At 42.2% G+C, this 22,123-nt stretch overlaps 2 protein-coding genes across 3 annotated transcripts in view; both read left to right on the top strand.

Annotated features, from left to right (window-relative positions):
* Positions 1–983: 983 nt before the first annotated feature.
* Positions 984–11,305, top strand: pih1d1 (PIH1 domain containing 1). The gene is made up of 10 exons (XM_053515277.1): positions 984–1,120; positions 1,815–1,872; positions 3,013–3,201; positions 3,318–3,379; positions 3,467–3,548; positions 3,927–4,023; positions 10,688–10,720; positions 10,812–10,890; positions 11,008–11,151; positions 11,224–11,305. The coding sequence occupies exons 1-10, from the start codon at positions 1,052–1,054 to the stop codon at positions 11,257–11,259; spliced, it is 849 nt and encodes a 282-aa protein (XP_053371252.1). The 5' UTR covers positions 984–1,051; the 3' UTR covers positions 11,260–11,305.
* An 8,178-nt stretch (positions 11,306–19,483) lies between these two features.
* Positions 19,484–22,123, top strand: part of tnnt1 (troponin T type 1 (skeletal, slow)) — a 20,108-nt gene continuing 17,468 nt past the window's right edge. For both annotated transcript variants that reach the window (XM_053514024.1, XM_053514023.1), the window contains exons 1-3: positions 19,484–19,585; positions 21,858–21,893; positions 22,003–22,016. In XM_053514024.1, the coding sequence (XP_053369999.1) occupies positions 21,868–21,893; positions 22,003–22,016 (40 nt within the window). In that variant the 5' untranslated portion in view covers positions 19,484–19,585; positions 21,858–21,867. The remainder of the gene's footprint in view (positions 19,586–21,857; positions 21,894–22,002; positions 22,017–22,123) is intronic.

Here is a 22,123-nt window from a genome sequence, read left to right as displayed (position 1 = left end):
ACTCACACTCTGGATCATTACATCATTTATTAGGATTTCCTGCAGGTTTATTATTATTATTTTTTTTTAATTAAAACCTTTTATAAATATAATAACATTTTCCGTTCTCCGTATTTTATATATTTCATTTATTTTCATTACATTTCATCAGTACTTGTGTGTGAACCTGAGGTGGAGTTTTTACTCCCTCACACTCGCGCGCTCAGGACTCTTCATATATAATCCTCTTCCGGAACTTTTATTCTGACTACCGGATATGACGTACCCGGAAGTGGGTGATGTGTTCGTGCATGTGTTGTGTTTGTGTGTGTTTTTCTGCAGCAGCGGACTGAGTGTGAGTGTAATGACCAGAGTGTGTGTTTATTTACTCTATAATCTCTCACTTAGACTGTGCGCTACTTTAGACCGAGTCATTAACTAAACCGAGTCATTAACTAAACTGAGTCATTAACTAAACTGAATCATTAACTAAACTGAATCATTAGCTAAACTGAGTCATTAACTAAACCGAGTCATTAACTAAACTGAATCATTAGCTAAACTGAGTCATTAACTAAACCGAGTCATTAACTAAACTGAATCATTAGCTAAACTGAGTCATTAACTAAACTGAATCATTAGCTAAACTGAGTCATTAACTAAACCGAGTCATTAACTAAACTGAATCATTAGCTAAACTGAATCATTAACTAAACTGAATCATTAGCTAAACTGAGTCATTAACTAAACCGAGTCATTAACTAAACTGAATCATTAGCTAAACTGAGTCATTAACTAAACCGAGTCATTAACTAAACTGAATCATTAGCTAAACTGAGTCATTAACTAAACTGAATCATTAGCTAAACCGAGTCATTAACTAAACTGAGTCATTAACTAAACTGCTAACTGAGAGGCTGCGGCTTTACTGAAGTATTACGTCATTGTGTGAGAGAGAGGGAGTGGGAGTGTGTGTGTGTGTGTGGGGTGGGGGGGGGGGCGAAATGTTTTTAAAAATTGTTCATTTATGTCTAAAACAGGTTTTGACTAGCTTAGCCTAACGTGTGTTGCCATGGAAACGGACGCGTCACTGCTCCGGGCCGAGCTGCAGGAAGAGGAGGAGCTTCAACATCTGCTGCAGGTGTTTAATTCCACTCAGCACCGCCCACTGATGCCCATTTAGGCGTTTGGCAGACACTCTTATCCAGAGCGACTTACAAAAAGTGCTTTAAAGTTTACATCACTGGATACACACTTACACTGGGTTAACTAGGTTAATAAGTAAGTGCTGTTAGTCCAACACAACTGAGAAGAGGGTTTATTTTGTGTGTGTGTGTGTGTGTGTGTGTGTGTGTTATGTGTGCTTTAGGGAGCTGTGAGTGTTATTACATCAATATAATGAATTATATTCTCCTTTATACTCTCATTAATACTGTGTGACCTCACCTGCTACCTGTACACCACCCGGGGGCGGGGTCATGCTGCTCGGGGAGGGGCGGGGCCACACTGTCCAAAGTCTGGTTCCATTAAAGTCTGTTAAACTTTGTTTTTCCTCGCTGTAGTTTCCTCGTCTCTCTCTGTTAGTGTTAGAGCTGAAACTCATGACCTCTGACCCCTGACTTGTGTCTAAACAAACACACATCTCTCTCTATCTCTGTGTGTTTGTGTGTGTCTGTGTGAAACCTCATCTACATCCATACATCACATATTACACACACATTGTGTATTTTGGATTTTTTTTATAACTAACAGATTGATTATTTTTGCGTGTGTGTGTGTGTGTGTGTGTGTGTGCGATCCGGGAGGATCAATGACCGTCTCTTTCACTTTTTCAGAGCGTGGGGAAAACCCAGACGGATAACCTGCCCTCTAAAGTCATCCGCCCACAGCCAGGTGTGCGTGTGTGTGTGTGTGTGTGTGTGCACATATGTGTATAAAATGATATGATGTTAATCTGCCCTTCTCCTGTAGCCCCAGTGTAGAGACAGGTGCAGTGTGGGTAAAATACAGTTGTTAAGTTTAGAACTTAACCACCTGACTCAACACTTACCCCACTGTTAAGTAGCGACCTTCAGATGACCTTTGGTTAGAGTTCTACAGTAATAAAGTCTCAGTGTTCTGTACTGAAACAGCCTTGTCCTGAGCTTTAACTGACACCAGGTGTTTCTACGCCCTTATTATTAATCAGGTGTTCAGAGAACGCACTCTTAAAAATTGCTAACGTTGCAGGTGTGTGATGTGAGTGTCAGGTGATGAGATCAGGTGTACACACTGTCACAAAGCAGCTTTACACAAATAGTTATTCTGGATATAAATTACGCACTGTTTGTCCCTGATGGGGAGACGGAGGTGACAGGCTGAGGAAGACAATACGAGGAAGAAACTTTGAGAAGCACCCGGTGATAGCAGACAGACAGACTGTAACTCAGAGGTGGTTAACAAACATCTATTCACAAAAATACTTAAATATGTAGGTGTTTAGTCTAAACTTAAACACTGAGACTGTGTCTAAGTTACACATTGATTAGATTTGGATTTAACTAGATTTGGATTATTTGAATTATTCTGTAACTTTAAGGCTTTGTAAGATCAGAAAGCTTACTTCTAGCTGCATGTGGTCCTAGTACAGATTTTCTGTCTTATTAGGATTAAGCAGAAGGAAGGTAATTAACATCCAGTCTCTTTTGTTTTTCACACATTGTGTGTGTGTCATCAGCATAACAATAAAAACTAATACCATGAATTCTTATGAATTCTGTTGCTCAGAGGAAGCATGTAAAGAGGAAAAAAGCAGTGGACCTAAAACTGAACCCTGTGGAACACCAAACTCCACTAGAGAACATGCAGAATAATCACCATTTAAGTCTACATACTGATAACAATCGGTCAAATAGGATCTGAGCCAGGAGAGGGCTGTACCCTTAATTCCTACTACATTTTACAATCTGTGCAGGAGAATCACACCCCAGTTCAGATGTCATGTTCCTGTGTGTTAAAAGTGTGTAATCTGAGTGTGTTTCTGCTCGTCCTTAGGTCTGTGTGTGAAGACTTTCACACTACCAGATAAACAGAAGGTGTTTGTGAATATCTGTCAATCAGCTGATGTTCCGCCTCCTCCACCCGTTTCCCATGATGCATTGGTGGAGCTGCTGGAGTCAGATGATCCTACAGGATATAAAGTTCCCATGAGTCTTGGCGAGGCGCACGCTGAGATGGACAACAGTGAGTGTTTCCTGTTCCTGTTTAGTCTCCTCATTCCATTAGTCGCTCCCTCTGTGGGGTTGTTTAACTCTTTCTGTGTGTGTGTGTGTGTGTGTGTGTGTAAAAATTCTTTTCAGGTTCAAACAGCTGCACAGTTTATGATGTCGTCATTAATGAGGAGTTCTTCCAGAAGTGTCAGGTGTGTGTCTGTGTTTATTATTATTATTAATTAATGTGTGTAGTAGTAATAACAATAATAATAATAGTGTGTGTGTACGTGTTACAGAAGGATTCATTATTCCAGCAGTTTGTGATCGCAGTATCACTGGAGGGACTGGAGAATAAATACAAGCTACAATTAAATAGAGGTGTGTGTGTGTCTCTCTCTCTCTCTCTCTCACACACACACACACACACACACACACACACACACACACACACACCTAAAGGTGTTCCTACAGAGAAGGAGATCTCATGTTAAGATCCCGAACGATGCCATAGATCGCTCTGGCAGAGTCTCCAAATGCTCTCAGGGACGGAGGGGCTTAATCTTTCTCACCTGTCAATCACACCACCACTAGCCAATCGCGTGGTGTCTGTGTGCTGTATGAGGAAGTGTGTGGACTGTGATCTCTGCTGTGTGTGTTACTCTTCCATGTGTTATGACTCTGATTCTGATCGTGTTTATGTCGGTGTGGTTCAGCAGGTCTGATGATCACTAACACTCCTGTTTTTGTTCTTTATAGACATAAAGATTTTGAAAAACAGGAAGTTCATGGGCTCACTGACAGAGCAGAACATCCGCACCAAAAGCAAACCTATCATTCAGGAGATCAGCTCTCAGTACGTGTTTATATATAATAGTGTGTGTGTGTGTGTTTGTTACATTCCCCTTCAAAGTATTGGAACACCAAGGCTAGTTCTGTTGACTTTCGCCTTCTTAATGTTTGTATGTGGACTTGTAGGCCAGCTTAGTTTTATCTAAACCAATGTATTGGAGCAGACAATGTAATATATTTATAATATTACTGTAATATAATTCAGTTTCCTCCAGGTTAAGCAGCAGTCACAAATACCCAAACGATCAACTGCTAACACCATGCAAACGATTTTTCGAGTATTTCCTACGTCTTCTTGAGGCAGCCTTAGAAGAATGCAGCCTTTGTAGCCTAGTCTTAAGTTGGCGGCTGGGTCGATGGTCTTGTCCATAATTCTCTCAGAACGCGGCAGTAAGTCCACTCTTTGTAGATCCTTCTCTGGAATGCCTTAGGAACAACCTAACAACAACGTCAGATATTGGTGGAGCATTTAGATCCAAAAGACATTTCCAGAAGCCCATATTCCTACGGTAGCTGTATGTGTGCCGCAACAGCACATTAAGTTGTTCATATGAGTATCTTAGGGTGTTCCTATCAACACCGTATGAACTGTTCATAGGGAGGTTTTAAGGCAAAAGTAAGGGGTTCATGAGGCGCCAATGCGTCATTTGCGCAGTGTTTGTGATGTTCTTCCGGAGGGCATATAAAAGCTGCATGTGCACTGGACAATTTACAGTAAAACCTCGGATTATGGGTAACGCGGTTTGTAAGTGTCCTGCAAGACGAGCAAAGATTTTTTATAAATTTTGACTTGCAAAACGAGCATTATCTTGTGTCTAGAGTATCATGTATCACGCATGCGCTTCTTGATTTGACGCCGAACGTCACGTGATCTCAACTGAGCCAACGTTTTTTCTCTCTTTTGTGCTGCGGGCAATCGTCTTCCCTGCTGGGTTTTAGTGCTCGTCTCTTACTGGTATAATCAACATCCGTGTGTGTGTGAGAGTGTGTGTGTTTTTCTTTCTCTTGCACTGCGGAGTGTGTGTTATGTGTCACACACACACACACACACACACACACTCTCTCTCTTTTTAGTATGTGTCAGTGTTTGAGTGTTGTGTACGTGCGCGGGCATAATTTGACACTGCACAGGTTCTCACACACTTTCTCTCTCTCTCTCTCTCTCTCTCTAGTTTGTGTCAGTGTTTGAGTGTGTGTGTTATGTGTGTGTGCGCGCGTCATTTGCAACCCTAGGGGTGCTGCACTCACACACAACAGGCACGGTGTCAAATTACGCACAAACACACACAAAACACACACACTCCGCAGCGCAAGGGAGAGAGAGAAAAGCCCACACACAGCGCCTGTGCGAATAAATGGACAAACTTAACTGTCTGGATTAGTTTATACTTAACTTGCAGGTTAATTTGTTTTATTTTTACTTTATATTTTGTGTTAATAATTTTTATATTTAAATATTTTTTTTTGGCCGTGAAACAAATAATTTTAATTTCTATTATGTCTTATGGGAAAATTAGCTTTGGTTAACGAGTGTTTTGGAATACGAGCCCACGTCCGGAACGAATTATGCTCGTAATCCAACTGTGTAATCCACAGTCAGTACACAGTGACACGAAACGACGTTCCTCCAGGACCAAGGTGCTACATATAACATAAATTGGCAACATAAATTAACAGAACTAACTTACTAACTAAGAAACAGTGTTGGGGGACGTTACTTTTTAAATTAACAAATTACATTACAAAATGACTGTCTTTAAAAAAGTAATCAGTTACATTACAGCGTTACTTTCTAAGTAACTAGTTCGAGCACTTTTCCATTACAGAAAATGAAAACTTCTTCGTGATTCCTCATGCATGTTGTTTTAGTCAAGACCTTTATAATTATTCTACCTTCATTACTCAGCGAAGTTTGGCCCATAATCTGTTAACTACTAATACCTCTATCTCACCTACGCGGTTTCACGCGGTGACCTTAAGTACGGTTCATCATGATTCACCGCAAGTTTTGGCGCTGTGATTAGGCGCTGTGACTGTGACTAACGTGTTAGATTACTCGTTACATCAAAAAAGTAATCCAAGTACTCTTAACGCGTTACACCCAACACTGCTAAGAAACCTAATTAGCTGGTTAGCTGAGGCAGGACAGATTGTCATTTTAAGTTAACTGAAAAGTCCTATACAAAAGAGACAACATAAAGTGCACGTGCAAATGTGCAAACAAGAGCGACAAAGTGACAATGCGACAAATATGACATTACGAAACTCTGTGGTAATGAGTTGATGAGTTGAGGTAGTGGGAGAAACAGTAAACAGTAAATGTTTTGGAAATAGCAGCAAGATAAAAACATTTTGTGCAAATTAGCAATTGATAAATATGGCGCAAAAGAGCATTTACAGGTTGGTACGTACAAGAGTTTGATAGTGTGGATCAGTATGTGTCAGTGTCTGTTGATTTATCAGTTCAGTCTCAAAGTCTAAGTGTGTGAGGGCCAGATGGAGTGTGATGGAGATGGTATCATCCGTTAAATGGTTAGGACAATACAGAAACCGCAGTGGGTCCTGCTTAAGAGTCTTAATGTGTCTCATGATGAGCCACTTGAAGCATTTTATAATGATGAGATTGAATGCAACAGTACAGTAGTCATTAAGACAGAACACAGAAGACTTCTTCCACACAGGTACGATGGTGGTGGTCTTGAAGCATGTGGGAACGATGGCGCTGCTCAGAGAAAGGTTAAAGATGTTGGTGAGAACATCTGCCAAGTGTTCATCACACTCTCTAAGCACTCTGCCAGGGGTTTTGTCTGGTCCAGCAGCTTTATGTGGCTTGACTCTGCATAGAGTTTTCTCTCACCTAAGCTGAGTTGAGACATAGTACCTGGCCGTTCTGGGGAGGGGTGGTCTTACTCGCCGTCACGTCGTTCTGCATGTCGAACTGCATGTAGAAACTGTTCAGCCCATTCAGCATAACAGACATGTGGTCAGAGTAGCCAAGGTGGGGACGGGGCTCTGCCCAATATGCGCTTGAGATGTTTGTGTAAACACGATCCAGTGTGTTTTTCCCTCTCGTTGCAAAGTTCACATACTGATGGAATTTAGGGAGCACTGACTTGAGATTGAATGAATGACTTTAATTGTTCTTAAGAATTAAACAGCAGCTGTACTGACCTCCTAAGGAGGCTGTAGAAAACTATGATCCCCACCACGACATAGGAACAGGGAGATATTAGATTTCAGATACAGTGGAACCTTGGATTATGAGCATAATTCATTCCGGAAGCGGGCTCGTATTTCAAATCACTCATAAACCAAATCGAATTTCCCATAAAAAATATGCCTTCCTGATGAAGAAGGCTTGGGTGGTGTTCCTGACCAAGACAAACCTCTGATGAGTGAACTGACAAAGACTGGAATATGTACAAGAGGAACTGTGATCCAATTCACCTCCCTGTCTACTCCCGCTTCGTGAGTGGTGATCTCAACCGTGCCTCTGTTTATTAAGGACGAGGCAATCATGAAGGAGCTGGCCAGCTTTAGGGAGTTTGTGGATTACTGCGGAGGTGCGTACACTTCTGAAGACCCAGGACTCTGCCTTCAGAGCGGGGGACAGGGTGGCCCTAAAAACAGCAAAGGGACAAACTGTCCTGGGCCATTCAATTCAATTAAATTTCATTTGTATAGCGCTTTTAGCAATTGTCATTGCCGCAAAGCAGCTTTACACAATCAGAGAGGTTAAGCGCGCACATGCCCAGAGAATCCACAACCACTTTAGAAACAGCGGTGACACACGGGCATACAAGCTATCACCAACGACAGGACATGTGACAGTGACAGTGACAGCTCCTTCCAGATGTGTTAAACAGCTTCTACGCACAGTTCGACATGCAGAATGATGTGATGGCGAGGAAGACCACCCCTTATCTGGACGACCAGGCGTTGTGTCTTAAATTGGCTGATGTGAGGGAGAACTCTATACAGAGTCAACCCAGTGGGGGAAATAAGTATTTAATCTCCTACAGATTTTCTACGTTTGCCCACTTACAAAGAAATGAAGGGTCTATAATTTTTATCATAGGTTTATGGTAAAGGATTGAGACAGAATATCAACCAAAAATCCACTGTATCTCTCACGGACATCTTCAACATCTCTCTGAGCAGTGCCGTCGTTCCCACATGCTTTAAGTCTACCATCAGCCCCCCTAACGAAGAAGTCTTCTGTGTCCTGTCTCAATGTCTACCGCCCTTTTGCACTCACACCCATCATCATGAAGTGCTTTCGAGCGGCTCGTCATGAGACACATCAAAACCCTGCTGCACCCCTCACTAGACCCACTGCAGTTTGCGTAAACGTTCAAACCGTTTGATGGACGACGCCATCTCCACCACACTCCATCTGGCACTGACACATTCAATTCAATCCAATAAAATTTTATTTGTATAGCGCTTTTAGCAATTGTCATTGTCGCAAAGCAGCTTTACACAATCAAAATAATTATTTAAGTTTGTATGGAATTTGAATGTGTATGAATCAAAATGGTCAGATAGTCCCTGGTGAGCAAGCCGAGGGCGACAGTGGCGAGGAAAAACTCTCTGAGATGGTAATAGGAAGAAACCTTGAGAGGAACCAGACTCAACAGGGAACCCATCCTCATTTGGATGGGAACCCAACCGTCTTCTAGGTAGAAAGAACCATCCCCAGACACGAGACGCATCCCAAAGAGACACACTCAGATTAGAGGCGTTATGAAGTCTTTACAGAAGATAAGTAGCAGATACATCTCAATATCAACTGGTCAAAGGAGATTAATGCATTTTTTGGACACCTTCAGCATTCCTTTACAATATAGAAAGAAATAAAAATCAGGAACCATCATGGAGTTAAAAATGTCAGAATGCTGTACATAGATTTCAGTTCAGCATTCAACACAATTATCCCCCAGCACCTGATCGGGAAGCTGAGTCTATTGTGCCTGAACACCTACCTCTGTAACTGGATCCTGGACTTGGATCCTCTGACCGAGAGACTTCAGGCACCTCTAGCACCACCACACTGAGCACTGGGGCCCCCCTGCGGCTGTGTGCTCAGTCCCCTGCTGTTCACGCTGCTGATTCATGATTGTGTAGCAACACACAGCTCCAATCATATCATCAAGTTTGCTGATGACACGACTGTGGTTGGTCAGCGTACACAGAGGAAGTGCAGGGGCTAACGGACTGGTGTGAAGACAACAACCTGCCTCTGAACGTCGATAAAACAAATGGTTGATTGTTCACTCCCCACTCAGCATCAACAGGTCTTCTGTGGAGATAGTCAAGAGCACAAAATTCCTGGGTGTCCACCTGGAGGAGAACCCTACCTGGCCCCATAACACCAGCTCTTTGCACAAGAAAGCCCAACAACGTCTTTTTTTCCTGAGATGGCTGAGAAAGGCTCAGCTTCCACCACCAATCCTCACCACCTTCTATAGAGGAACTATCGAGAGCATCTTGTGCAGCTGCATCACTGTCTGGTTTGATAATTGTGCCATATCAGACCGCAAGACCCTACAGCAGATAGTGAGGACAGCTGAGAACATCTTCGGGGTCTCTGTTCCCTTTATCGAAGACATCTACATCACACGCTGCATCCGTAAAACCAACAACATTGTGACTGATCGGACACACCCCTCACACTCAGTCTTCACCTTCCTGCCATCTGGAAAAAGATACAGAAGCCTTCGGGCCATCTGTCTCCTCAACACAAAGGGACTGGACTAATAAACACATACACAACCATTCACCTTAACATTGGGACTGAACTGATAAACACACATGCACAACCGCACTGATCAACAACCATCTAACAATTGTACATACCAACCTGAAATTGATCTTTTACACAATATTTGTTATTTGCACAAAAAACTCTTTTCTGCTGATATCTACAGGTTAATGTTTACTGTTTCTCGTTCCACTACCTCAAATTACTACCACAGAGCATTGAAACATATTATGCTGTTGTGTTGTCACTCGTGTCTGAACATTTGCATGTGCACTTTAAGTTGTCTTTTTCTGTATAGGACTTTATATAGTTTCTGTTCATTTATGATGTTAATCTGGTTTGTCTCAGCTAGCCAGCTAATTAGATTTCTTAGTTAGTTAGCTAGTCAGTTTTTCTTAACTTATGTTGTAAATTTGTCGTATTTAGCACCTTGGTCCTGGAGAGACGTTGTTTTGTTTCATCGTGTACCAAACTGTACATGTTTAAAATGACAGTAAAAGCCGTCTTGACTTGACTTGAGTTCGTCATCCCCATGGGAGCTATCCCGCTCAGGTGTAAGAGCTCCAATGTAAGTCATGTCCTGTCCTTGTATCTGCAAAAGGAAAGACACTTGCGCTTGACTTGAAAGCTGCACACTAACAGCACAATACACACACACACACACACACACACACACACACACACACACACACACACACACACACACACACACGTAAATACGCTCTGATCACTTTTTATAATTTTTACTATTATTGTTGTAAAAATTATATTTTGACACTGAGTAACTGAGTAACTCCGCAGGTTTCCCTTTACAGAAGCGCATAGAATACATTGTAAATGATTGTGTGTGTGTGTGTGTGTGTGTGTGTGTGTGTGTGTGTGTGTGTGTGTGTGTGTGTCACAGGGAGACTCAGTCACAGCTGGTCACAGTAAGGAGGTAAGCTTTATTATTAACGTGTGTGTGTGTGTGTGTGTGTGTGTGTGTTTGTGTTCAGCTGTTAAATAGTAAAGTGTGCCTCTCTTGTCAGGCCGAAGGTCTGTTTAGTGGTGGAGCCCCCTGTTGGTCAGGTGGAGTATTTGATTGCGGAGGTGCAGCTGCCTGGTGTGGTGAGTGACTACACACACACACACACGCGCACACACACGCACACACACACACGCGCACACACACACACGTGCACACACACACACACTTTACAGAGCATCTCTCTTCCTCTCTCTCAGTTGTCTGTCCGGTCTTTGGTGCTGGATTTAGGAGAGGACCGGTTGGTGCTGCACGCTCGTCCCTCTCTCTATTACCTGGACATTTTCCTGCCATTTCTCATCGATCAGGAGAACAGCGGAGCTCAGTACAACACTGACACACAGGTAAAACACACACACACACATTGTGTGACATTTTATGAGAACATCAGTGACATTTCTTTTTCTTTCTTTTAGGTCCTCACAGTGACCATGCCTGTAATCTCGTCCTAAACTGACGCCTTGTTTATTTCCAATAAAGCATTTCTATTTTGTATGATGTTGAGTCTTATGAGCATTCTGTTTGTAGTACATTTTATGCTTTGTATATTAGAAACATTATTTTAATTCCAGAACACCATTCCTGCGTCAGTCCTGTTTCTCATAGTTAGACAGCGCTGTGTGTGATGAAGCTGATTGGTGATGTGTGTTTGGGGTGGAGTCTGTCTGCATGGGGTCCATCAGTGTTTAAACCTCTAAGACTTTGTGTTTCCCTGTTGTGTAAATCCCTCATCAGTGAGAAAAAAGAGAGTGCTGCGCTGATCCACCAGGGAACCACTGCTGGGAGAACAATACTGCTGATGCTCAGGGCCGTCTCCAGAGTGTTTATCCCTGACCCCTGACCCTGAGGGTGTTTATCCCTGACCCCTAACCTTGAAGGTGTTTAACCCTGACCCCAGTATCCTGAGTTTGTTTAACCCAGAGTGTGTTTACCAGACTCAACAGGGAACTCATCCTTATCTGGGTGATAACAGATAGCAGGGATTGATCTGCACTCATACTGTGTGTTAGGAGGCTGGAAGTTCAGTATAACAGGAGATGTGTTTTAATTAATAAGAAGTCCAGTTGGTTATTGGAGGCTCAGGTAGACTGTAGGAAACTTCAGTCCTGAACTATCGAGCGACTGCAGTCATGAGTTCTCAGAGAACAGCTGTCTGCATCAGCCGAGGACAGGACCGTCTTCATGTTAAAGTGGAACCGTCCCCTGTCACCACATAGGGCATCCATGGGACACCAGGACGTGTCAGACAGGTCCAGAGGACAGAGGTGGTCTGGATCACTGGCAGCTCAGGAGACACATGTGTAGTCAGAGTGAAGGGGACCGGGAGAGAGAGCAGAAGAGAAAGAGAGATAACCGTTAGGTCTGGTCACAGTCACACAATGTATAAAGTGAATGTATGAATTTAGTGCAGAGTGCAAGCAGGGACTCCGGCGGGACTAACTATGGATTACATAAGGATTCAGTAATCTCAGTAAAACAAACACTGACACAGTGGTTTCACAGAAATCCAGATGCTGATTGTGATCTCTAAAGACCAAGTTAGAGTCTACATGGGTGAGGAGAAACTCCCAGAGGCGGCATCAGCAGGAAACCCAGAGAGGAACCAGGCTTGAAAAGGGATCCAGTGGTGAGACCCTGAACAGTGTGGTTATAAATCATTACTCATCGCCAGCTGTGTGTCATAAAGCCAAGCAGATCTGAGTGTGTGTTCTCACACACTTCTCAAAGTATCACTGGAACTTCTGCTTCTGCTGGCTCCAGCAGGAACAGGAAGATGTCTTCATCTGTGTACTCCATGACTCACGTCTCACCACCAGACTAGACTTCTGCTTTTAACACTCCAGAGAGAGAAGATGATAACTAGAGATGAGAGAGAATCATTCCAAAACTGTTTTTATGGAATTTGATTAACGTTCACACTGCAGAAGAGGACTGTTTTTATCATGGACACTGCAGTACTGTGAATTTCTTTTCTTCACGTAGTCGAGCTTGTTAGGACGTCAGGGTCGGAGGTTGGGCCGTGGCACCCCTACAGCAGGCGGGGGTAAGGGCACAGGGTGGCAATGCCAGAAGAAGAGCTGGAGGTGCAGTGCGCCTAAAAAATTTTTTTTAATTATTTTTCTTGCTGAAGAACGACAGTAAAAACATTAAAACTAATTAATAACACATGGAGTAAGTAACAAACGTGTAAACGAATTATTTATTTTTATAAACTAAAATGTATAGTTTTATTTTTAAAAATAGTTTTATATTTTAGATACTTCTTCTGACGGAAGTGTTACACACTCTCTGCGTTCTCTCGCCCAGTTTCCTGGAGTGATTTTCAACGAGTCTTGGAGGAGTTCCTGTAGAGGTTCCTCACATGTCGGCTGTCTGTAGTGTTCAAAGCCTCATCAGGGGAACACTGGCTCTAAACAATCTAAATTATGGCACGTCTTTCTTTTTAGAGCTCTAGCACTATAACATCAGCCCCATGTCATCATAGTGTGTGAGATCACTCTAGTTCTTCTAAAGCCTTTTTTGTTTTTCAAGCATCTGAGGCCTTTTTGGGTCTTAACATGCTCAAAAAATGAAAAATTGGCAGACATGTTGGAATCTGCTGCCATTAGGATGCCTGAGAGTCTGGGCCCTGGGCGTGGCACACATGAGATTTAGCTGCACAGCTCACACACCCTTGCACATGTACATGTGAAACCCGGCACATTCAGGGGAGATTTAAGTGGGAGTTGGATTGTAGCTCCCCAACATCATTTTGCTTAATGTACTAACAAAAGCCAAACGTCACTGGATCAGAGTGCCGTCACTCACTGCTTGAGCTCTGAAGGCGAATCACAGTTCTGCGATTTTCAAAATGGAGAAGAGAGACGCACACCATGTCTCAACTACAATGCGTCACACTGTTTATGGTGTGAAAATACATTCTAAATTTTGTAATATTGCCCTGATAGCATGTTTGTATTTAGTCTGATTGCTTTCGCAGGACTGATCATGACTGACCGGCAGACGGCTGAATACAGATGATTTAACAGCAGTGCTCACCACCACATTAACAGTAAATAGATGAATGTTATCAGTTGTTTTTTCTAAATTATTTATATATTTTGTGCTGCGTTAGCACCAGCTGTACCCCAAGAGATGGTGTTTTCAGCTTCTACGTCTCTACGTCTCATTCTCACGAACACTATATCACAGGACGGCCTTCAGGGAATTTCTTAAGTTATCATAAATTTCTACATGTTCACATCAATCGACTGGTTAGATTTTGAAATTCAAAGGTCAACATCAAGGTGACATCACGTCCGTCTCATTGTCAGGATGACACCTCAGAGTCAGCGTGAGGAAAAATCTTTAAACTCGGCACATCCAGTCGACTCAAGAATTAACTGAGCACAGGTTGGGGGTCAGAGGTCAAGGTCACTTTTGTTGTATCTGCAGTGCTGTTTGTTATTGATTTGAAATCCAAGTTACCTTTAGCACCTCTGCTTCTCTCTGACTTCATTTTTTAAAAATTTTATATAAGAAGGGTAGCTGTATGTCATGTTTAAGTCAAATACATTTCTAGCCATAGTGGAGCCAATGTAGGTGGTTTTCTACGGTACACCACATCCTTTAATGTTCTGCACAGAGAGATATCGAAGGGTGTTAAGTCCAGGGAACGAGGAGGGAATTTCTGCACCTCTGCGTCCTGCAGAATGTCATTGAGGAAGGTTCTCACAACATAATTAACATTGCTCCCAAAGTTCAATTTAAGTTTTTAAAAAGGCCATTGATAACAGCTGTTGATGTGTGTGTACAGTTTTTGGGCCTCTCTGTATGTAGTGAAGACTTTTACTCTGAATACACACGCATGTAAAATCTAACTTTACTGGTGTGTGAAAATAAACAAATCTCTCTGGATGAGTGGGGGTGTACAAACTTTTGAAAGACCCTGTAGATTCTGAGATAAGCATCAGAATCAGTATTTAAAAACTTTGAAACATACAGTTATGTTCAAAATAATAACTGTGTTAAAAAAAGTGAGTAAAGCTCCATATCCATATAATAACTTGTAATTTAAGTCACATTAATGCATTGGACTCCCTGCACGTTCTACTCTGAATCACAACATGAAGAAAAAAAGGGGAAAATGGATTATTAGTTTAATGTAAGTGAAGAAAAACAAATATTAGTCTGTTCAAAAAAATAGCAGTGTCATCATTCATCTTTATAAAGTGATAAACAAAATGCTGTTTAAACAAAAATGCTTAAAGTTTAATCTTTCTTCTGCATCTCTGAACTAATATTTAGTTTTATAACCTGCTTTCTGAGAACTGCTTCATATTTGTGACAATCGTCAGGCCACAAGTTTTCTATTGGATTAGGGTCTGGGGATCGGGCTGGACACTCCATAACGTCAATCCTGTTGGTCTGGAACCAAGATGCTGCTCGCTTACTCGCTTGTCGTTGTCTTGTGGAAACACCCATTTCAAGGACATTTCCTCTTCAGCATAAGGCAACGTGACCTCTAAGTATTCTGATGGACTAAAATTGATCCATGATCCCTGAAATGTGATAAATAGACCCAACACCACAGTACGAGAAGCTTCCCCATATCATGATGCTTGTGCCTCCATGCTTCACCGTCTTCACAGTGTACTGTGGCTTAAATTCAGTGTTTGGGGGCCTGACAAACTGTCTGCGTCCTCTAGACCCAAAAAGGACGATCTTGCTTTCATCAGTCCACAAAATATTGTCCCATTTCTCTTTAGGCCAGTCAGTGTGTTCTTTGGCGAACTCTAACCTCTTCAGCACGTCTTTTTTTCAACAATGGGACTTTGCGGGGCTTCTTGCTGACAGCTTGACTTCATATAGCCGTCTTCTAATAGTAACAGAACTAACAGGTAACTTTAGATGTTCTGTGAGTCAATGTTGTTATTCTTCGATCCATTCGAATGGTAGTTTTCCGTTTTCTTCCACGTCTTTCTGGTTTTGGTCTCCATTTTAAAGCATTCGATATCATTTTAGCAGAGCAGTCTATCACTTTCTGCGCTTCTTTGTAGGTTTTTTTCCATCTCTAACAACTTTTGATTCAAAAGTTCAAAACTTTTGATTTATGACAACTTTTGAATCAAAGTACTCTGTTCTTCCGAACAATGTCTGGACGACCCATTTTACTCTGATTTTCAGAGAGAAATACACAGGACAACCTTTTCTGAATTTATCCTTAAATAAGGGGAACTCTCTAATTGAACTCCACACTGCTATTATTTTGAACACACTCCATTTCAATTAATGATTCTATTACACAGAATCAGGTGCATCCAGTCATGACTGTTGGGTCTGTTGGTTTTCTATCACTCCACTACACCTAGAAGTAAAATATTTACCATGAAGAAATATAATTATTCCCCAAAACAATTATTGATCTGGTTACTGATGTTGGACTGATATTATTTTGAACATAACTGTATGCATGTTCAATTCAATTCAATTCAATTTTATTTGTATAGCGCTTTTAGCAATTTTCATTGCCGCAAAGCAGCTTTACATAGTCAAAAGAATTATTTAAGTTTGTATGAAATGTGAATTTGTATGAATCAAAATGGTCAGTTTGTCCCTGGTGAGCAAGCCGAGGGCGACAGTGGCAAGGAAAAACTCCCTGAGATGGTAATAGGAAGAAACCTTGAGAGGAACCAGACTCAACAGGGAACCCATCCTCATCTGGGTGAAACAGAAAGCAGTAAATGATCTGCATTTATACAGTGTGTAGGGTGGGAGGCAGTTCAGCTATAATAGCTGATGTTAATTGATGTTAATATGGAGTCCAGGTGGTTATTGAAGACCCAGGTAGACTTGTAAGAAGTTCCAGTCATGAACTATCGAACTGTCAAGTCCCCAGAGAAACAGTTGCCAACACCAGTCAAGGCCAGAACCATTTTCTAGGTAGAGAGAATCATTCCCAGACACCAGACGCATCCCAGAGAGACACACGGGGCATCCATGTGACGAGATCTTCAGCCAGAAGCGGGGCACCAGGATGGGTCAGACAGGTCCGGAGGGCAGAGGGAGTCTGGATCACTGGCAGCTCAGGAACGACATGTGTAGCTCGACAGAGAGAGAGAGAAAGAGTAAAAGGGGGGGGACAGGAGGAGAGAGGAAAAAGAAAGAGGGGGGGAAAGAGAAGAAGAGGAGAGATGGCAGTTAGGTATGGTCACAGTCACACAATGTATAATGTGAATGTATATTAACTGTAGAGTGCAAGCAGAGACTCCGGCAGGACTAACTATAACAGCATAACAAAAAAGGGAGAGCCAGAAGAAAACACAGACATGAGGGCTTCCTGACATGTAAAGCAAACAATCACCTCACCGTCAGCAAACCTGAGTGATCAATGAGAGTGAGGAAGACAGCATCCAAACATACCAGTTCACCATAATACTCTACGTCCATGAGTCCCCCAGATCTGCTCCTTTACCTAAGGCTAATCTATTTATAAAAATGCTTGGCTAAATAAATAGGTTTTTAGCCTGGACTTAAACACTGAGACTGTGTCTGAGTCCCGAACACTATTTGGAAGACTATTCCATAACTTTGGGGCTTTGTAAGAAAAAGCTTTGCCCCCAGCTGTATTTTTTCATAATACGCGGTACTGACAAGCAGCCTGCATCCTTTGATCGAAGTAGGCCTGGCGGATCGTAAGACACTAGCAGTTCGCTCAGGTACTGCGGCGCGAGACCATTTAATGCTTTATATGTCAAGAGTAGTATTATAAAATCAATGCGAAATTTCACAGGGAGCCAATGGAGTGAAGATAAGATAGGGGTGATGTGCTCATATCTTCTGGTTCTGGTGAGGACTCTTGCTGCTGCATTCTGGACTAGCTGAAGCTTATTTATGCATCTAGCTGAACAACCAGACTGTAAGGCATTACAATAGTCCAACCTAGAGGTGATAAAAGCATGAACTAGTTTTTCTGCGTCGTTTATAAATTTCTTATTCTGGCAATATTTCTGAGGTGAAAGAATGCTATCCTGGTAATATTATCTACATGTGCTTCAAATGAAAGGCTGGAATCAATAATCACACCAAGGTCTTTCACTGTTGCATTTGATGGAACAGAAAGGCCATCTAAAGTTACGGTGTGATCTAAAATTTTACTCCTAGCTGTATGCGGTCCTATGACTAGAACTTCTGTCTTATCCGGATTTAGCAGAAGGAAGTTAATTAGCATCCAATTTCTTATGTCCTGCACACATTGCTCAATTTTAATAAGCTGTTTTTTCTCATCAGGTTTTGCTGAGACATATAACTGTGTATCGTCAGCATAACAATGAAAACTAATACCATGCTTACGGATTATGTTGCCCAGAGGAAGCATGTAAAGGGAAAAAAGCAGTGGACCTAAAACTGAACCCTGCGGAACACCAAACTCCACTAGAGAACATGCAGAAAAATCACCATTTAAGTCTACATACTGATAACGATGGGTCAGATAGGATCTGAGCCAGGAGAGGGCTGTACCCTTAATTCCCACTACATTTTCTAATTTGTGAAGAAGAATAGCGTGATCAACAGTGTCAAAAGCTGCACTGAGGTCAAGTAATACAAGCATAGTTACACAACCCTGATCAGAGGCCAATAGAATGTCATTTACTACTTTAACGAGTGCTGTCTCTGTACTGTGATGAGGCCTAAATCCTGACTGATACAGTTCATGTATGCCATTTCTATGTATATATGAGCATAGCTGCTCCGCTACTATCTTTTCCAGGATCTTAGAGATAAAGGGGAGGTTTGATATTGGTCTGTAACTGGACAGCTGACAGGGGTCGAGGTCAGGTTTCTTAATTATTGGTTTGATAACTGCTAATTTAAAAGATTTTGGAACATAACCAATGCTGAGTGAAGAATTAATTATTCTCAACAGGGGTTCTATTATTGCTGGTACTATCTGTTTAAGAAAATGTGTCGGTACAGGATCTAATATACAGGTTGATGAATTTGAAGAAGAGATGAGTGAAATTAGTTCATTCTCTTCAAGGGGAGTAAAGTATTCTAGGTTCTGGTCTGACATGGCTAGATTAACATCTGCATCAATTACATTGTTCGGTTTCAAAACCTCAATTTTATGCCTAATATTTACAATTTTATTATTAAAAAAGTTCATGAAGTCCTCACTATTGCATGATGTTGTTGTGGAGATTTCTGCAGTGGTCTTATTTCTGGTTAATTTGGCTACAGCATTAAATAAGAATCTAGGATTATTTTTGTTATTTTCTATAAGAGTGGAGAGATATGTTGATCTAGCTACACTAAGAGCTTTTCTATAGTTCAGGATGCTCTCCTTCCATGCTATTTGAAATACTAGTAATTTAGTTTGACGCCATTTACGTTCTAATTTCCGAGCGGTCTGTTTTAAATGTTGTCCTCTGATGTTCCTCAGATGTTTCAGCTGATTGGCCAGACGTGTGTCCCCGTTTCCTTTGCGTCTGGCTTCTCCACACAGTTGTCCTTAAATCGCGGCGCTATTTTTGTGGCGGTTGTTTTATCCCTGTGTTTGGAGCGTGAGCTCAGCGCCGCTGTCTCTCTGTAATCCTCTCTGCTGGTCATCTTTCTGTCTCTGCTCTGTGTTAATCCGCCCGTGGCCGTGTGCCGCAGCCGCTCCGACCCCGCGGGTATAAAAAGACCCCTATTGTTCCCCACTACAATCACTGCAGCTCCACAGAGAGATAGAGTGTGTGTGTGTGTGTGTGTGTGTGAGAAACTCATCCACGGTGACATCCTCCACAGCTCACTAAGGTAAAAACACACTGTTCTGATTTATTCTCTCTCTCTCTCTCTCTCTCTCTCTCTCTCTCTCACACACACACACACACACACACACACACACACACACACACACACACTCTAATACTTCTCCTTATTACTGGGTTTGTGAATGAGCAGGTCGTGTCTCACGCACTAATGTTTTTATTCTTTGATTTTATTATAACTAACATCATTAAAGAGAGAATCATTAATCACAGACTGACAGGAAGAAAAAGTCCATACGTTTATGTTTTTAGTTCAAAAGTTTGTGCCCCCCTGAGCAGCACACACACACACACACACACACACACACACGGGACACTCGAGTTCTTCAATTCCAACAAACTCTTCACACACTCTTCACACACTCTTTACACATCATATCTTCATGAAGCACGTCTGGGTTTACATTTACATTACAGCATTTGGCAGAAACTGTTATCCAGAGCAACTTTCATTTTTTATCTCATATGGGTTGATGTTCACATCCTTTAAGTCACTGTGTGTGTGTGTGTGTGTGTGTGTGTGTGTGTGTGTGTGGTGGTGGGGGGGGGGGGTGTAATGATTTAGTTTTTTCCTGTTGTGTATATAAATAATTTTCCGTGGTGATGTGCTGTGACGCGGCTCCGCTCTCCCCTCGTGTCCTTGACTGAAGTGAAGCTTTGTTCCTCACAGGATCTTCACACATCCACAGATAGAAACATGATCATGTTCTAACCCTCAGTCCATCATCTCATCATCTCCACATGACCAGTGTGACCACCAGGGCTGCACTCACACTCACACACACACAAACACACACACACACACACTGCTCTAAATTGTATGGTGTTTCCAGTGGACTTCTAGTTTATTAAACACACATTCTGCAATAACTTCCCTCTGAGAGATTTCTTTGATTGATTTTGCCGCACAAACACTTTTTAAATTAATTTATTTATTTATTAAAAACTCCAGTTTTCAGGTATACAGTAAGTTGGTGATTGTTATTCCACTGCAGGATGCAGAGCCTGAGCCACATTTGGACCTTCTGAGGGTTTGAGTTGAAGGTGTTTAATGAGTCTTATCTCTCCGAGTAAATCAAACTAACTATAGTATAAATCTTAATATATTTACACACATCTCTATAACAGGCGTGTGGAGCTGATTATGGCCGTGAAACATAGCCGCGCTGGTGACAGGGCCTCGATCACAAAGAGCTCTTTACTGTATCCAGGATCAGCGTGCTGAAGGCTGGAGAATGAGGATTAAGGGTGACGAAAACTATGTGCTTCATAAATAATGGCTGCGACACAACGGCTATAAATTGTACCAGCTGACACAAACTGGCATCGAGTTCAGTGCAGTTCTGTCTGGCAACAGCGCAGACATTTAAGACGTTTTATTCGATTGGGGTTTGTTTACAGCTTCTGAGAACTGAGGCAGAGTGACACAACTGTGGGATTAAAACTCACAACCTTCTGCCAACCAGCACAGAACCATCAGGGCCAAACCATTTTAGAGATTATTACTAATCTTTGTTCCCCAGTTAGGATAAGAGATTAGACTGATATATTTAGAACAGGGAGCGGGCGTCCCCATGACGAAACCAAGCCCGAGTTTGCAAACAATTTGGAAACAAAAGAAAGAAGAGAAATAAAGAAGGTGTGAGACACTGAATCTCATTCTGTTCCTGCCATCTGTACATTCCCACCTGTTCTCACCACATCAATCTCTCCTCCAGCAACCGGGGTGATGTCACGGCGGAGACACATGGCACTCCCTCACACTGCGGCCACAGAGTGTGTCATCGCCCCAACCAACCCCCCCCCCCCCATAATCACCCACCCCTCACCCCCGGGCCCATCGCCAGCCTTCATCAAGTTGTCCCTAATGGCCGGCTGAAGGTGATATTTAGATAACTTCAGGAAGAAACCTTGAAGGGACTCCAAAGGGAAGCGTCCTCATGTGGGTGATATCAGATGGAGAGACCATAAATCAGTCCCTGCTGTACCTGTGAGCTCTGAGGGCAAAATATCTTTTAGTTAACATGAAGTCCACTGTGTGGAGGTTACACACTATTCCCTGAAGGGCTCAGAACCACTGGTCTTGAGAGAGGGAGAGAGAGAGACAGGACTCAAAGCATCACACTGCACCACATAACTGACCCGTTATCTTTACTCTACATTGCTGACGCCCCATCGTCAGACTGTGTGAATGAACTTAACGGGTCTTTAGTTCAATGCATTTGTTTTATTTGTTTTTTCTCTTTTCTTTACTCCAGAGTCTGAGCCATGTCTGATGTAGAAGAAGAATACGAGTAAGCTTATTTCTCTTCTCATGTTCTTCAAATATCACAATTTAATATTATTTTAAGATTTATTGTCTCTCTGTTCTGTTACACACTGTGTCCTTTCGTCCATCATTAGAGAGCAGACAGAGGGTAAGTGTACAACACACCGTCTACCCTAAACTGTGGTGATGGATGTGATTAGTGGGTGTGGTTGATGTGATTAGTGGGTGTGTTTGATGTGATTAGTGGGTGTGGTT

This window comes from Clarias gariepinus, chromosome 16 (genome assembly GCF_024256425.1).
Source record: "Clarias gariepinus isolate MV-2021 ecotype Netherlands chromosome 16, CGAR_prim_01v2, whole genome shotgun sequence".
Taxonomy (NCBI): Eukaryota; Metazoa; Chordata; class Actinopteri; order Siluriformes; family Clariidae; genus Clarias; species Clarias gariepinus.
Note: the sequence above shows the minus strand (reverse complement) of the source record. Positions and strands in the feature narration are given on the sequence as shown.

Bases quoted from the DNA above. Each gene is read 5' to 3' on its own strand.
- pih1d1 (XM_053515277.1), top strand. From the start codon at position 1,052: ATGGAAACGGACGCGTCACTGCTCCGGGCCGAGCTGCAGGAAGAGGAG. The intron at 3,380-3,466 runs GTGTGTGTCTGT...TACGTGTTACAG, and splicing joins AGTTCTTCCAGAAGTGTCAG to AAGGATTCATTATTCCAGCA. The intron at 10,891-11,007 runs GTGAGTGACTAC...CCTCTCTCTCAG, and splicing joins AGGTGCAGCTGCCTGGTGTG to TTGTCTGTCCGGTCTTTGGT.